The 16,250-nt window shown below is 37.9% G+C and overlaps 2 protein-coding genes across 2 annotated transcripts; one reads left to right on the top strand and one right to left on the bottom strand.

Moving 5' to 3' along the window:
• Positions 1-4,759: 4,759 nt before the first annotated feature.
• Positions 4,760-8,279, top strand: LOC127422399 (iron-sulfur cluster assembly scaffold protein IscU-like). The gene is made up of 5 exons (XM_051665894.1): positions 4,760-5,079; positions 5,274-5,387; positions 7,240-7,350; positions 7,509-7,587; positions 7,771-8,279. The coding sequence occupies exons 1-5, from the start codon at positions 4,975-4,977 to the stop codon at positions 7,860-7,862; spliced, it is 501 nt and encodes a 166-aa protein (XP_051521854.1). The 5' UTR covers positions 4,760-4,974; the 3' UTR covers positions 7,863-8,279.
• A 1,436-nt stretch (positions 8,280-9,715) lies between these two features.
• Positions 9,716-13,581, bottom strand: LOC127422341 (transmembrane protein 119-like). Its single transcript, XM_051665800.1, has 2 exons — positions 13,357-13,581; positions 9,716-10,916 (listed from the first exon to the last, which is right to left on the bottom strand). The coding sequence occupies exon 2, from the start codon at positions 10,899-10,901 to the stop codon at positions 10,020-10,022; it is 882 nt and encodes a 293-aa protein (XP_051521760.1). The 5' UTR covers positions 10,902-10,916; positions 13,357-13,581; the 3' UTR covers positions 9,716-10,019.
• Positions 13,582-16,250: the final 2,669 nt, after the last annotated feature.

Raw genomic sequence — 16,250 nt, forward strand, 5'->3', positions numbered from 1 at the left:
TCCTCGAAAAGTTGGAACAGGTTGCTCTACTTTTAAGACATACAGGTGTCAACAGAGGTGTAACTGGACATGATTTAGTCCCTGTTCCCATAAGTGCAATCGAGTCTTATTTATTATGGAGTACCAGATATCACCGGCAAAAACGTCACCTATGGGCACAAACCCACCTTCGCTGGACCAGACAGGACTGGCAAAAAGTGCTCTTCACTGACGAGTTGTGGTTTTATCTCACCAGGGGTGATGGTCAGACTCACATTTATCATCGAAGGAATGAGCATTACACTGAGGCCTGTACTCTGGAGCAGGATCGATTTGGAGGTGGAGGGTCTGTCATGGTCAGGGGCAGTGTGTCACAGTATCATCAGACTGAGCTTGTTGTCATTGCAGGCAATCTTAACACTGTGCATTACAGGGAAGTCATCCTCCTCCCTCATGCGGTACCCTTCCTGCAGGCTCATCCTGACATGACCCTCCAGCATGACAATGCCACCATCCATACTGCTCGTTCTGTGCGTGATTTCCTGCAAGACAGGATCTCAATCCCATTGAACATGTCTGGGACCTGTTGGATCGGAGGGTGAGGGCTAGGGCCATTCCCCCCAGAAATGTCCAGGAACTTGCAAGTGCCTTGGTGGAAGAGTTGGGTAACATCTCACAGCAAGAACTGGCAAATCTGGTGTAGTCCATGAGGAGGAGATGCACTGCAGTACTTAATGCAGCTGGTGGCCACACCAGATACTGACTGATACTTTTGATTTTGACCCCCCCCCCCCCCCCCCCTTTGTTCAGAGACACATTATTCCATTCACATGTCTGTGAAACTTGTTCAGTTTATGTCTTAGTTGTTCAATCTTTTTATGTTCATACACATTTACACGTTAAGTTTGCTGAAAATAGAAGCAGTTGAAAATGAGAGGATGTTTCTTTTTTTGCTGAGTATATATATAAAGGAGCTGTCAGACAAATCTTACTTGTCACAGGGGACCAGCAGTCTATGCAAGCAAAGGCAGACAGATACCACATTCTTGTTACTGATGATTATTGTGGATGGAACTGAAATGCCACTTTTTCATCATATCTATGTCATTAATATTTATTAAATATATATTATTCAATTCTCCCAAAATCAGCACAAATATGGCAGACTTCACCTTTAAATATTGATGTATTTAACAATATGGTTGACTCACTCAACATTTTTAAATACTATAAAGTTTGATGTGGTTAAGACAAGTGGCAACACCTTCTGCAAAAGCACTGGTGAACACAACATACCTTGAAAGGTAAGGCGCTTCTCACCCAGCCCCACACAGGCAAGTCATTCTTGATGGCTCTTGTTGGAACCAAGGATGCAGCTTTTCTTGTCAGGCAGCAAAATGTGTGTGTGTGTGTGTGTGTGTGTGTGTTAAAAGAGGTACACTTCTAGGTGCTTGACATGGCATATTTTGCCCTCTTTATGGGCTAAAAAGCTGTGCTACTTCAGCTATGAGAACAAACAACACAGTTACACTGTCACAAAGGCCTATAACACACAGATGCAAACAATTTAAAGAAAATCTCACATCAGTATTAACCCACCATCAACTGGGTGTCTAGGCACCGGAAACGAGGAAGAGGATGTCCGGACATTTCCTGAATAGATATTGGAACACCGGCCATTCAGGTACTTTCATGTCTGTCGTACTAAAATGTCATGGTCTCTTCAAGTAACAAATTAGTTTAAGTCAAATCAATATTTCATGCCAATTTATTACTTATTTGAGAAGCAACTGTTTGAGAAGCGGGTTTATACAGTTAGCTGATCATTATCGCAAAATAAACAGAACAGTGAACAGAATCGCGGGGGTTTAGTGTTACTTAACAGTCCGTGTCCTCTTCCTTCTGGAATAACATTTTTAACTAAAATCAAAATTATCTTCATCAATTTCATGTCCTCTGCTTCCTGGATCTCCCAGTTGGGATTTACTTTGCGATAATGACCAGCTAGCTGTACATTCCCTTAATGAACTCTTCACCATATATTATCAATACATAGCCTATAGAGCTTGGGAAACTACACCCCTACGCATTGCATTCTAGGTAGTTGCCGCCATGTTTTAGGACACGCTCATCAGTTATCAGATATTAGTACACAGCGATAATAAACAGGAAAAAAAACAATAATGGACCGAACGAAGACCAATCGCACTCCATTTGAAATACGGTTTCCATGCCGGTCGTGAGTGTGATTATGGCAGTTAATTACACAACAAGCATTCACCATTGTTATGTATTTTTATCTGTATAATACAAACTATACCGTCTATTTCCAATACAACACAGTATCCACCACAGCATCCTTGTCCTAAAGTCCCAACATGCATTGCGTTGCTGAAGTCACATTCCCAGAAGCTATAGAGATCCAAATAATCACTTGTAATGTTTTATTGCAATTAGGGTGGTGTTTATGTAGAAAGAAAGGCAGCTCATCACTTTACGTTTTAGAAGTGAGCTGATGAGCAGTACTCAATAATCTTAAACAAATCAGAGTTACAGTTATTACATAAAACGTCACAGAAATCTAAACAAAACCCTTTATCGATGTATATACCTACCATCTGTCGTTTGCCTCGCTTCAGAAGTTAACAGAGGTGAGGCAGGTGTGTGCTGTAGCTGCTGTACAAACACAAGACATTACATAGATGAGTTAAATTCGCAAAATAACTTAATACTGACATATACGGACCCAATTTACACAATCTATGACTTAATAAAAGTTGTGCAAAGAATCTCGCTCTTACGATTCTCCAAACGATTCGCTGTCTCACTGAGCAACTCTGCTATGGACCTTCTCTCCGCCATGATGAAAGTGCAAACTCCCGCCATACCGTTGCATTTGAGGATCTACCTGGTAGTTACTCGATAGATCGACTGTGATGCCTGAATGGCTGTTGACACCCTCTCATTTGCATGTTGCGGGAAGGAAATATAAATACGGAACTACATACAGAAATAAATGAATGATAAAAGAAAAATAGAAATATAGAATTCAAAATCAACTTTCAATTTTGCAATTCCTTCAACATTTGTACATTTCCCCAACCATTTATTTATGTTTTATTTTGTATTATTTGTTTATCTCCTCGCACATATAATTATTTATATATTAATTTATGCAGGAATATGTGGATTTATGTGATAATTTATTTATTTATTTGTGTATTTATTGTTTTTGCAGGTTTCATCCTCCATAGGTTAAGTGCACTGAGCTTTGGCATGTTTTGGACATGGGACAGTCTTACACACTTACTTCTTGTCGCGTGCATGCGCACTCAAGTGGCCAAGACCGCAAGTGTGGGTATTGGCACAGGGCCTATGACTTTCTTTCTTCTGCAGAACACAAATGAAGATTTTTAGAAGAATATCTCAGCTCTGTAGGTCCACACAATACAAGCGATATGATAGGTGTGGGCAAGAAACAGATAAACATTTAAGTCCTTTTTTACTATAAATTCTCCTCCCTTCCCAGTGGCAATGTGCATAAAGAATGTGAATTGCCAAAAAAAAAAAAAAAAAAAAAAAAAAAGGGAAGAAGAATGGGAAGTGAAGGTGAAAGTGGAAATTTGTGAAAGTGGAAGGTGCTATAAGTGATTTTTTTCATGGACAGGTTTGCAAAAAAATGAAAGATATTAATGAAATAAGTGTCGTGAGATATCTCACAGCTCTCTGTGACAGCTCTAGACTCTGTAAACAGCAAACAAAAATCTGGGATGGCATAAGGGTGAGTAAATGATTAGAGAATTTTCATTTTGGGGTAAACTATTCCTTTAAGTTTCGTGTCAGTTTGCACTTTCAGATTGTAGGGCTCCAGTAGAGCTCCAATAAATAAATAAATAAATAAATAATAATAATAATAAAGATTTTAATGCCTTTAAAAAAAATGTCTAATGTTTACTTAAAGTAAATCACTTTCTCACTAATGTCAGCGAATGGGCATTAGGTTTCGACGGCGCCAATCCCGAATAGATAAATACACAATCACACATATTTACATGGTAAAGTTACTGGACTCTTAACGCTCTCTGCACGCACCCTGTATGTGTGTGTGTGTGTGTGTGTGTGTGTGTATGTGTGTGTGTGAAAGAGAGAGAGACACAGACAAACAGCATGCAGAGAGAGCGAGAGAATCCACTAATATGATGCGCTAGATTTCATTGCGTTTCTTGTTGTGCACTTAAATATAAAAACAGCCAAATCCCGGACATTTAGGGAATCTAGAAATCCGACCGGATGCTTTATTAAGGTTCGAAAAAGAGGGTGTATGGTCATCATAGGTTCCATTTAAAAAAATCTTCCGATTTATGGCATTTTTTTCTGCGTTAACAATTGCCGCCTTCTCACGCACTCTGTCTCTACCTCATTCACATACACTCACAGCATGATATATCAACCTCGTAAAGATGATTAATAAAAAAACAACAACAAGGAGCTTGGTTTATATGTTTTTCATCTTTATCTTCCAAAATGACAGACTTCATTTGGAATTATCTGTCAATGTTTTAAAAAATAGGCAAGTGACAGAGAATTAGTTTTATGCAACCTCTGATTACATCATCTGGTTTGACTTGAAATGTTTCAGCATTGGCAGCTTTTGTGGGGGCTTATTTTTGTGACATTCATTTTACAGTAGTTTTTAAGCCACCTGTAGTTGTTATAACGCCCTATAACAGCGCATATTCATCCAGAACCTCCGCTGCTCGCAATCACCTGTAACGTTAGTCTAGCTGATAACAACAACTAAGCGGAAGTGTGGAGCATCCGAGAAGTCTCTCGCCGTAACGGCGCCGCCCATGGAGAAGTCAGGAAAAAGGTGGATATATATTGCTTTTTTTTTTTTTTTTTCCCCTCTCGCGATGTTCGTCAAAATCTACGAGACTGTACAGCATTTAAATCCGCTATCTGAATTACAAGTGCGTCATTAGTGTTGCTGATATCATGGCGGCTACACTGTCGAAGAAATGCGCGTCTCCTCTAATTCTCATTAACAGAACACTTTGCGTCCCGATGCTGCAGATACTACAGTGCGGTTATCATAAAAAGGTAAGACAGTGTGTACAGTCTGTGTCATAGCAATACAGCTTTCGCGTCGATGTATTTAATGTGGTTTCCTGTGTAGCTGACATCCTAAAATTGTGGTATTGTTGCTCAACCTTCACCACTAACATGGTATCGCTCTCATGAGCTCACAGTCACATTATTACTACGTATTGTATAACACCATTTTTATTTTATAGGTGGTGGACCACTATGAGAACCCAAGAAATGTGGGGTCTATGGATAAAAATGCCAAGAATGTGGGCACAGGTTTGGTTGGTGCCCCCGCATGTGGAGATGTGATGAAACTGCAGGTAAAACAGATTGGGTTATTTAACAGACCCATTTTATTCCACAGTTGTACATTTGGCAATTAAAACACAACCATTGCGCCTAATAATAGAAATAGTAAGGGTCAAAAAAATAATCACAATTGTAAACTATAACTAATGAAATGAACCTTCACTTAGCCACATTAATGGACCTTCACAAAGGTTATCAAAAATGGAAGTCATTTTAAGTTTTAAAGTAAAGTTTTACTCTTAAAAAGTTCTCCTTAAATAGTTTAAAGTGTTGGGCATTTACTCCTTGAGGAAAAACATTTTTATAATCATGAGATGAAAAAAGATGGTTATGCTCTTGCTTTAACGGATGCTATCAGTAATGCTTGTAATGTGAAAGTTTGACAACAAACACTGACCTGGCATCATCTATGTTGGAAACCTCAATTTGGGACCACTGCTCTAGCCTTAGAATGACATTTTAAAAGATGCATTAAAACACAAGAAATCAAATTGAACATTAATTGCAACCATAAATATAATGTTTGAACATGATGTGAATTGTCCCAGGAATCCATAGTTTCTTTTCAAAAGCTTGTTTGCATGAATTATTGTGCTTTGTGTGAACAGGCCTTAACTTTTTTTTTTTTTTTTTTTTTTTTAATTTTTAAAAAAAAAATGACATTTGGAAGTAGATGAAACATAAAGGCTCTTCATTGTCTTTAATGGGGTGAAGCCTCTGATTGGATTGAGGGTTTAAACAGAATGATGCAGCATATTGTAGATTTAACACTTTATAATGAAAATCTTAAAGGGATAGTAACTCAAAAGTGAAAATTCAGTAATTTACTCATCCTCATGTTGTTCTTAACCTTCTGACATATCTTTGTGTTTCACGGAAAGAAAGAAAGGCATACAGGTTGGGAACGACATGAGGGTGAGTAAATGATGACTGAAGTTTCAGTTTTGGTGGACCATCCCTTTAACATTAATCAATGACTGTACTGTATCACAAATGATAATTTAGCAGAGGTTTCCATTTCCAAGTGAATTTATTTTCTGGGGTTCAGTCACAATGGTGATTAGGGTAAACCAGCTAACTTTTTTTACCAGCCTAGTTCACCCAAAAATTCTCATTTACTCACACTCATGCCATCCCAGATGTGTTTGACTTTTCCTTCAGCAGAACGCAATTGAAGATTTTTTGAAGAATTTCTCAGCTCTTTTGGTCCATACAATGCAAGTGAATGGGTGCCAAAATGTTGAAGCGCCAAAAGTCACATAAATCAGCATAAAAGCAATCCATATGACTCTAGTGGTTAACTCGATGTCTTTAGAAGCGATATGATTGGTGTGGGTGAGAAACACATCAATATTTTAATAAATTTTTACTTTAAATGCTCCTCCATGCTCAGTCAATCTCCGCTGTAACTTTCACATTCTTCTTGTGTATGCCCCCTACTGGGCAGGGAGAAGAATTTATAGCAAAAATGGACCTAAATATTGATCCATCTCACCCACACCTATCATATCAATTCAAAGATATGGATTTAACCACTGGAGTCTTATGGATTACCTTTATGCTGCCTTTATGTTCTTTTAGAAGCATCAAAATGTTGGCACCCGTTCACTTGCATTGTATGGACTTAGAGAGCAGACATATTCTTCTAAAAATCTTCATGTGTGTTCTGCAGAAGAAATAAAGTCATGCACATCTGGGATGGCATGAGGGTGAGTAAATGATGAGAGAATTTTAATTTTTGGGTGAACTATTCTTTTAACCACTAAGCAACAGTACCACCACCCCTTACACAGTGGTCATAAATTTGATGAACTGCAGTGTAGCTATTTTTTTATTTATTTATTTATTTTTTCTCTCCCCTAGATTGAGGTGGATGAGGCTGGGAAGATTGTGGATGCCAAGTTCAAAACCTTTGGCTGTGGCTCTGCTATTGCTTCCAGTTCTTTAGCCACTGAATGGGTAAAAGGCAAATCTGTAAGCAAAAATTCTTACAATTGTTACTTTTTTTTTTTTAATTGCTTTTGATTAAATGTTTTGTTTTCCTGATCTGTAATGTGACAGTTTGATTGTTCTCATAAATAGTGGTTTAAAATTATTTTTGCGAACTTTTTTTCATTTGCTTGCCTTTACAGATTGATGAGGCCCTTAAGATAAAAAACACAGAGATTGCCAAGGAGCTTAGCCTTCCACCTGTCAAACTGCACTGCTCAAGTAAGATTTCTGTTGATTAAACACCATTTGTTTACATGCCTGTTAATTCGTCTGTGCTTATATGTTTAGTTGCATTATATTTGCTGTGAAGTTTGAAATCACAATTACATGTATAAGTAATACAAATCACATTTTGAGGTGTTCCTTTTCGGTAACTGACCTTGTTCTCTTTGTGATTTGCAGTGTTGGCAGAGGATGCCATCAAAGCAGCTTTGGCAGACTACCGTCTGAAACAGGAAGCTGAAGAGGATGAGAAGACTTTGGCCAGAAACTAGGGGTCTACATTTTTATACCAAAGTTCTCCAACCCCTGCACTTTAGCCTGTCTTTTAAACGCACAATTTGACTGACAGACTGTTACAGCCTAAGCCTTATTTGTTTCAATATTTTGATGTATGAATCTGCTTTAAAAGTGTTAACTTGTTTGATAAGTGGTCATTAAAAGAGTGTTTGGGATGGTTTTATGTGCTTATGAATGCATGCACAAATTTCTTTAAATCATGTCAGTGAACTAATTCCTTACTCTTCGTAGAGTCTGAAGGTGGGAAAATGTGGTTCATTTTGGTGAAAATTCTGCTGTGCTTTCAAACTTTGATATTTCAAAATAAAGCATTTGTAAACCTGATGCACATGGGCATTGATTAATACTGTACACTCTCAAAATCAATAAAGTGAAAGACAACTTGCATTTAACCTTTAGAGTGAGGACCTTTATTTTTCAATATAATTTTAGCATAGCATTTATATGCTTGTTCCCTTGATGTTATGATTTAGAAACTCTGGCTAAAACATTATTTTATTGCAGGATAGCAGAGACAGAATAAGTTTAGAAATGTGCAGCAGATCCTTGTCAAATGGATGAAAAACAAGCATAGATGGTGCTGTTCTGCTGCTAATTCTGTGATCTAAAATAAGAACAGAATTCTCCATATGCCTCCATAGTTTTTTTTTTTTTTTTTTTGTATCATACATTTAAAGCTAAGTACAGCATTTTGCACAACTTTTACTTGTAAAACTCTTGAATGATTAAGAGGTTTGTTTCATGAGATTAACTGTAAGGCATTGAAAAATGACCTAAATCAACAGGTAGATAAAGCTTGAAACAGAAGTCGCACTTGGTAAAAATGTTTTGACTGTTTTTAAGCAAATCTAGACTGAAAATGTTGTAAAAACGTATCCTGTGCATTCAGATTCTTAAGAAATTTGGTCAAATCTCATGAGTCATTTGTTCACAGATTTACAAAAGAGAATGTACAGAATTTTCATTATATTCAGAATATTGAGGGTACCAGAAATATTCTTCATGAAAAAGGAAAATGAAAATGTTGAGACTGATCATAGACTAAACTGTTTGAAAGATGGCAGTGACATAAGACTAGAAGGCCTTCAGCAGCTGAAGATGTATAATACCACTCAACCTTGAAAGGAAATATTTAAAGTCAGAATGTCAGTATGTAAACAATAACCTGACTCACAGAGAAGCTTATCGCCTTAATTGGAGTAGTAAGTTTGCTTTTTTTGTGGATGTTTGTGTGTGTGTGCAAACTTAGCTATAGTTTGGGAACAAATATTTCTCCGGAAAGAGCTAAATCGGACAAAATCTCCCTTTGAGGACATTCTGGGACGTCCTTATTTGGAAAAATAATCCATACAGAAATTAAATAATGTTTTTTTATTTTTTTATTTTTCTTATTCTAAAAATGCAAACAGTTTTCTTAGAGGGGTTAGAGTTAGTCTATGGCAATATAGCAATTATAAATAATTAGCTTTATAGAAAAATGTCTATGGTATGTCCCCATTTACAGGGGTTAGAGTTATTATTTTTTTATTTTTTTAAATGCAGAAAAATATATTTTATGGGTAGCATTGGGGTTTGGATAAAGGGTAATTTATATTTATCTATTTAGAGGTATTTATAAGCAGGTTTATTTAAAAAATCAATAGTACTGTCTTCATCTAGAGTAAAACCTGAAATCACCTACAATGTGAGGACCATAGGAAAACGGCTCAATGAGCATGGGATAAAGAATATCATTAACTCAGTATAAAAACAACAGAAGTGATTGGAAGGTCCCCTCCCTGATTGAAAAACAACGTTAAACGAAAGAGATTCTGGACACCCAAAACTCAAAATGCTATTTTTGTATTACAGTCTGGCCTAATAGGCATCCGTTCATACAACAAAAAACAGATTACAACATTTATATGTGGTATATCATGGCGAACAGATATAAACAACAGCAAATACATTCCTTTTTTTTTTTGTTTTTTTTTTTTTTTAAATCAGACAACTATAATGAAACACAAATTGTCCTCATTAGCAACTGTGAGAGCTTTCCACTGCATCCTTTGGTGTTACAATGTGTCCAAGAAATACACTTTGGTCCGTGTTTATGTCTAAATGTTTCCTTTAAAGCTTCCAAAATGTCCACACTAAAATGCTGTTTTCTCTTCACTGATAAATGGTAAGCCTGAAGTCTCAACTTCCAGTTTGTTCATGTCATCTTGGATCTCAGAATTCTCTGGCCCTGATGGATTTTTGCTCTCATCAGGGGGGCCAGAGTCAGAGGGGTCAGTCTTTTCCATGTCACAAACAGGGATACTGTCCTGGGACCAGCTGGGGCTGCTCTTTTCCACAGAATCTTCAACAACAGACTGATTTGTAGTCTTGTCCTCTTGCAAGCCAAAGCTCTCCTCTTGACTCTTCTCAGACTGAGGGTTTTCCTCATCATCTGTTTTTTGGTCTTCCACCTTTTCATTCTTCTCCCTCCATGAAGTCTTGACTGGAATGCGTAGATTTTTGGTAGCCAACATGATGTCCTCTTGGAGCTGCTTGGCCGAATTCAGAGGCTCCTCGCTGGAGCTTGTGTTTGTTTTCTCTGGAACTTCATTAAAGAACCTCTCTCCTCCAGTCTTGTCTCTCTCATCGACGTACATCTTGGAGGGGAAGGCGCAAGGATAGTAAGTGCTGACTTTTCGTCTGCAACTCAAGATGGCAGCCGAACAGATGATGGTGAAGACGAGCAGAAGTAATGTGGTAATGACAATTATGAGGAGGAGGTTCTCTTCTAAGACGTCCACCATCTGATTGAAGAAGGGTTTGGCATGTTTTTCTCCATCGATGGAGGTGGACATAATGGACTCATTGAGGAAGGAGGAAATGCTGGGTGTGGGGATCAGGTCTGTACTCCCAGACTCCCACAGCCCACTGCTTTCTAAAGAGTCATTGAAAATGACAGGGGTAGCATAAGTGGTGCTACTGTTTATCAGAATGATGGACAGGCCAATGAGGCAGCAGAGAGCTAAATGGTCCATCTTGTGACTGAATACCTAATGTGGATAAAAAAAATAGAAGTCATTTAAAAAGTTAAAAACTATATGTAAAGAATTCAGTAATTCAGGAAATGTGTTTCATATATGCAATCATGCAAGACAGTTTCAGGATTGGAGGTCATAAAAGGTCAGTTTCTGGATGAATAGTACTTGGGACATTAGCCAGCTACCTTCATGTAAGATGCCCAGTGCCTTGACCAATTACAATCTTGCAGGTTGTAAAGTTTAGGTAACTCCTCTTTACCTTATTGTAACCACAAAATACTTTTCCAGATTGGACTCACTAACTTAACATTTAACTAGATAGCTAAACCAAGTTGTCAGTTTGATTTTGGCTTGACAAACCCTAGTCTGAAAGTTAAAACTTTAAAAGCTTGAAGTTCGAAGATTTAGTAGGCCCTAAATCAGACAGACAGACAGACAGACAGACAGACAGACAATAGATAGATAGATAGATAGATAGATAGATAAATAGTATTTGTTTCTATTCTATTCAGCATTAAGAATCTTTATGATCATCAGGAACATCCAGTCTCTTCCTGTGATGCAAGCAGAACTCAAAGGGCACATGGAAACCCCATTGGATTTCGAGCCTAATTTTTTAACTTCTCAGCTACTGCAGGCAAACATCAGTTCCTTATAGGCTCATTCCTGAGGTTCCCTGAGGACGGAAGTTTCAGTTTCTATAACATCAAAAACATGAACATCTTATACAGGCTCTACACATTCCCCATGTTTTTGTGCTACCTTAAAGAGATAGTTTACCCAAAAAAGAAAATTCTCTCATCATTTACTCATGCTCTTGCCATCCCAGATGTGTATAACTTTCTTTCTTCTGCAGATTTGAATTGTGAATTGTGGCCAGAAATTTGAAGGTCCAAAACGTATATAAAGGCAGCATAAAAATAATCCATATGACTCCAGTGGTTTAATATATGTCTTCAGAAGCGTTATTATAGGTGCCTTTATATATGTTTTGGACCTTCAAATTTCTGGCCACAATTCACAATTCAAATCTGCAGAAGAAAGAAAGTTATACACATCTGGGAAGAAACAGATCAATATTTAATTTATTTTTAGTGTAAGTTCTCCTCCCTGCTCAGTAGGTGGCGATATGCATTAAGAATGTGAATCACCAAAAACACAATGAGAAGAATGTGAAAGTGAAAGTGGAGATTGATAGTAAAAAAAGGACTTAAATATTGATCTAGTTCTTACCCACACCTATCATATCGCTTCTGAAGACATGAATTTAACCACTGGAGTCTTATGGATTACTTTTATGCTGCTTTTATGTGATTTTTGGACCTTCAAAGTTCTAGCCACCATTCACTTGCACTATATGGACCAACAGAGCTGAAATATTCTTCTAAAAATCTTCGGTTGTGTTCTGCAGAAGAAAGAAATCTGAGATGGCATGACAGTGAGTAAATGATGAGAGAATTTTCATCTTTGAATGAACTATCCCTTTAAGCACAGATAAATGTGAGATATTTCCTAAATTTGACAAAAGGTATAGGAACAAATGACTTTTTTTGAAGGACAAAATTAATAGTGTGAATATGTTTTTATAAAAGACAGCTGGCAAACTTATATTAGCCATATAAGATAAACCTTTAAATAAGAACTCATGGTGATTCATTTCTTTAAACAAATATCTTTCCATTCTGTAACCAGAGGTCTCTGCTACATCTCTGCTCTGTGCCATCTGTGCTCAAGATGATGACCATAATCATCACTGGGCAAGTGGTGTACAATGGAAATAGTATCAAGCTAATATGGCGCCTCACTCTCTAACACACACACACACACACAAAAACTCATTTTTATTTTATTGTGGAGACTCTCCATAGACTTCCATGCATTTTATGGATTTTATACAGATCTAATGATAGTTTCTATCCCCTAACCCTACCCCTAAACCTAACCCTCACAGAAACCTTTTTGCATTATTACATTTTCAAAAAAACATTGTTTAGTATGTTTAATAAGCTGTTTCCCTCATGGGGACCGCTGGCTGGGCCCCACAAGGTATGTGATCTCATGTTTTACTATCTTTGTGGGGACATTTGGTCCTCACAATGTAGTATAAACATGTACACACACACACACACACACACACACACAACATTAATAGTACTGTCCTCAGCACACTAACTTCCTTTTATGTAGATCTCTGTTGCTTTAAAGCATTTAACGGTCAACTTGTTAAAATCAACTCTGAGAGTCCATTCTGGAATTATTCTTTGTTACAGAACCTTTGTAAATTGTTTTAAACAGAACCTTTGTTAGTTAAGCTGTTGCATCTTAACAAGAACCTTTTAAAGCTGTGCATTCCTTAAAGGTAAGTCATCAGTCTATCATTACATGGGCAGAAACTATGTTTTTAAAATAGAAAACAGGCAAAAGAAGTGCAGAAATCTGAATTCATACTTACTTTCTACAAGGGCAGAAGGTTTAAAACATGCCTTGCTTGCAGGATAAATAATGACCTAACAGTGAAGCCAACAACTTCTCTGTCCTCTCTCAAGCTGGATGTACTGTTGTTACAGACTGCACGATGAAGAACAGTTGGATTGGCGACGACTCCTATTCTCCCCTCCTCCTTCCTCTTCTACTTCTTTTGCTTTTCCCCAGAAAGACCATTTCCAGACACACTGTTCTCGTTAAGCTTCGGGAAAGGCTGCTCCTGTCTTTTGTGCTTGTTTCAACTATTACAGTGAGGGAGACTCTAAATAGTACTTGCCAGATTCCAGTTTCCCTTATGTCTGACATCCAAAATCTTCCTATGAAACAACTGTCTGCCAGAAAAGTCTACAGCATTCTTCTAAACATTCATTCTGTTGGGGGATAAAGTGGGCCATTGCAAAATGGGTAGCTGATGCATAATGTGTCTATAAAGTTTTTTCTTAATCAACATCAAGACTTTTGGTTAGGTTCAGTGTATAAGGAACAGTGTATATTTTAGGTGCTTTAATTGGTCAGAATTTTGTTTTAAGTTTATCATCATTTTAATGACCTTTTGCCTTCACTAGTTCATTCATTTGTCCGGCAGTGAGACATATTAATTTTTAAAAGAAGCCTACAAATATTCCATATAGTCTCTAAATTAAAGGAATGTTCCGGGTTCAATACAAGTTAAAGGGATAATTCGTCCGAAAATGAGAATTCTCTAATTATTAACTCACCCTCATGACATATCAGATGTCTATGACTTTCTTCTGCTGAACACAAACAAAGATTTTTAGAAGAATATCTCAGCTCTCTGGGTCCATACAATCAAAGAGAATGGTGGCCAGAACTCGTAAGGTCCAAAAAGCACAGAAAGGCACCATAAATGTAATCCATAAGACTCCAGTGGTTAAATCCATATATTCAGAAGTGATATAATAGGTGTGGGTGAGAAACAGATCAATATTCAAGTCCTTTTTTAAATGTCTACTTTCACTTCTACATTCTTCTTCTTTTGTTTTTTGGCAATTCGCATTTTTCGTGCTACTGGTTGGGGTTGGTGGAGATTTATGAAAAAATAAAAAATAATAATGTAATGTAATAAATTAATAACCACTTGTTTGATCTAAACTATATAGATCACATTTTAAAGCTTAGAATCTGGACTTTACAATGCATATACTGATCCTACCAATTCTTAAATAATGCTTTTTAATTTGCTGGCAAAATAGAACTGTTTTGTTCTTATAATTTGCAAATTTGTTATGGCAACAGTTATATTCAGAGTTGGTAAAAACATAAAAAGATAAGATAACCATGTGTTATATATCGTTGGAAAGGGCTCAATTAGTAAAATGCAAATTTGTTTCACTCAGTGGCCAAACTGTAGTGAGTATTAGTATATGAAATTCTCACTGACACACATAAATATTGAGGAGTTGGATGTCCTGTTGTCCTCCTTGCCGGAGGATGGTAGGCCACTTGTGGTCCTTGGTGATTTCAACATACACCAAGACAAGCCCCAGGCCACTGAATTGAATACTCTTCTGGCCTCATTTGACTTGGAAAAACTACACACCACAGCAACTCACAGATCGGGCAACCAGCTGGACCTCATCTTTACACGTAACTGTACCAACTCAAATATTCTTGTTACTCATTTACATGTCTCTGATCACTACTTTGTTCAATTCAACATGACCCTCCCATCTACATTAAACAGACTCCACCATAGGTTTCCCTTCGCTGTAACCTCCATTCCCTCTTACCCTCTTGCCTTTCCACTGCTGACTCTACATCTCTTCCTACACAAAATGTATTTACTACGCTTAATGTAAACACTGCCACAGACACACTAAGCTCTACTTTAACAACCTGTCTAGACAACATCTGTCCTATCTCCTCTAGGCCAGCACGTGCTACACCACCCAGCCCCTGGCTGTCTGACATCCTTCGTGAACATCGGACTGACCTCAGGGCAGCTGAGAGGAGATGGCGGAAATCTAAAGATCCAGCAGATCTAGGTAAATATCAGTCCCTGCTTGCAACTTTTTCAGATAATGTTTAATCTGCAAAAACCTCCTATTACCAGAACAAGATCAACAGCACAACAGACACTCGCATCTTGTTTAGAACATTCAACACACTTCTCTGCCCTCTCCCTCCACCGCATGACACATCACTGACAGCAGATGTCTTTGCCACATTTTTTACTAATAAGGTTACATCCATCAGCAATACATTCTCAGCACCACACCTTGTCAAACACCTGTCTCCTGTATGTAACTCTTTTGTCTCTTCTTCTCTCCTCTGACTGACACTGAGGTCTCTAAACTCCTCCTCTCCAACCACCCCACCACCTGTTCCCTTGACCCCATTCCTTCTCACCTTCTCCAGGCCATTTCTCCGTCCATCCTACCTGCACTCACACACATAATTAACACATCTCTACTTACAGGCACTTTTCCCACTACATTTAAGCAGGCTTAAGTAACCCCGCTGCTGAAGAAATCCGCACTTAATCCCACACAAATAGAACACTACAGACCAGTCTCTCTCATCCCATTCATGGCAAAAACACTTGAAAGGGCAGTTTTCAATCAAATCTCTACCTATCTCTCACAGAACAAGCTGCTGGATGACAATCAGTCAGGCTTTAAAAGTGGACACTCCACCGAGACTGCCCTGCTGTCTGTCACCGAGTCACTGAGACGGGCGAAAGCTGAATCAAGATCATCAGTCCTGATTCTGCTGGACCTTTCTGCAGCCTTTGACACAGTCAACCATCAGATCTTACTCTCTACCCTCTCCTCACTGGGCATCACAGGAGCTGTGCTTGATTGGTTTAATTCCTATCTCTCAGGTAGGTCCTTCAAGGTA

The sequence above is a fragment of the Myxocyprinus asiaticus genome, chromosome 3 (assembly GCF_019703515.2).
Source record: "Myxocyprinus asiaticus isolate MX2 ecotype Aquarium Trade chromosome 3, UBuf_Myxa_2, whole genome shotgun sequence".
NCBI classification, from domain to species: domain Eukaryota; kingdom Metazoa; phylum Chordata; class Actinopteri; order Cypriniformes; family Catostomidae; genus Myxocyprinus; species Myxocyprinus asiaticus.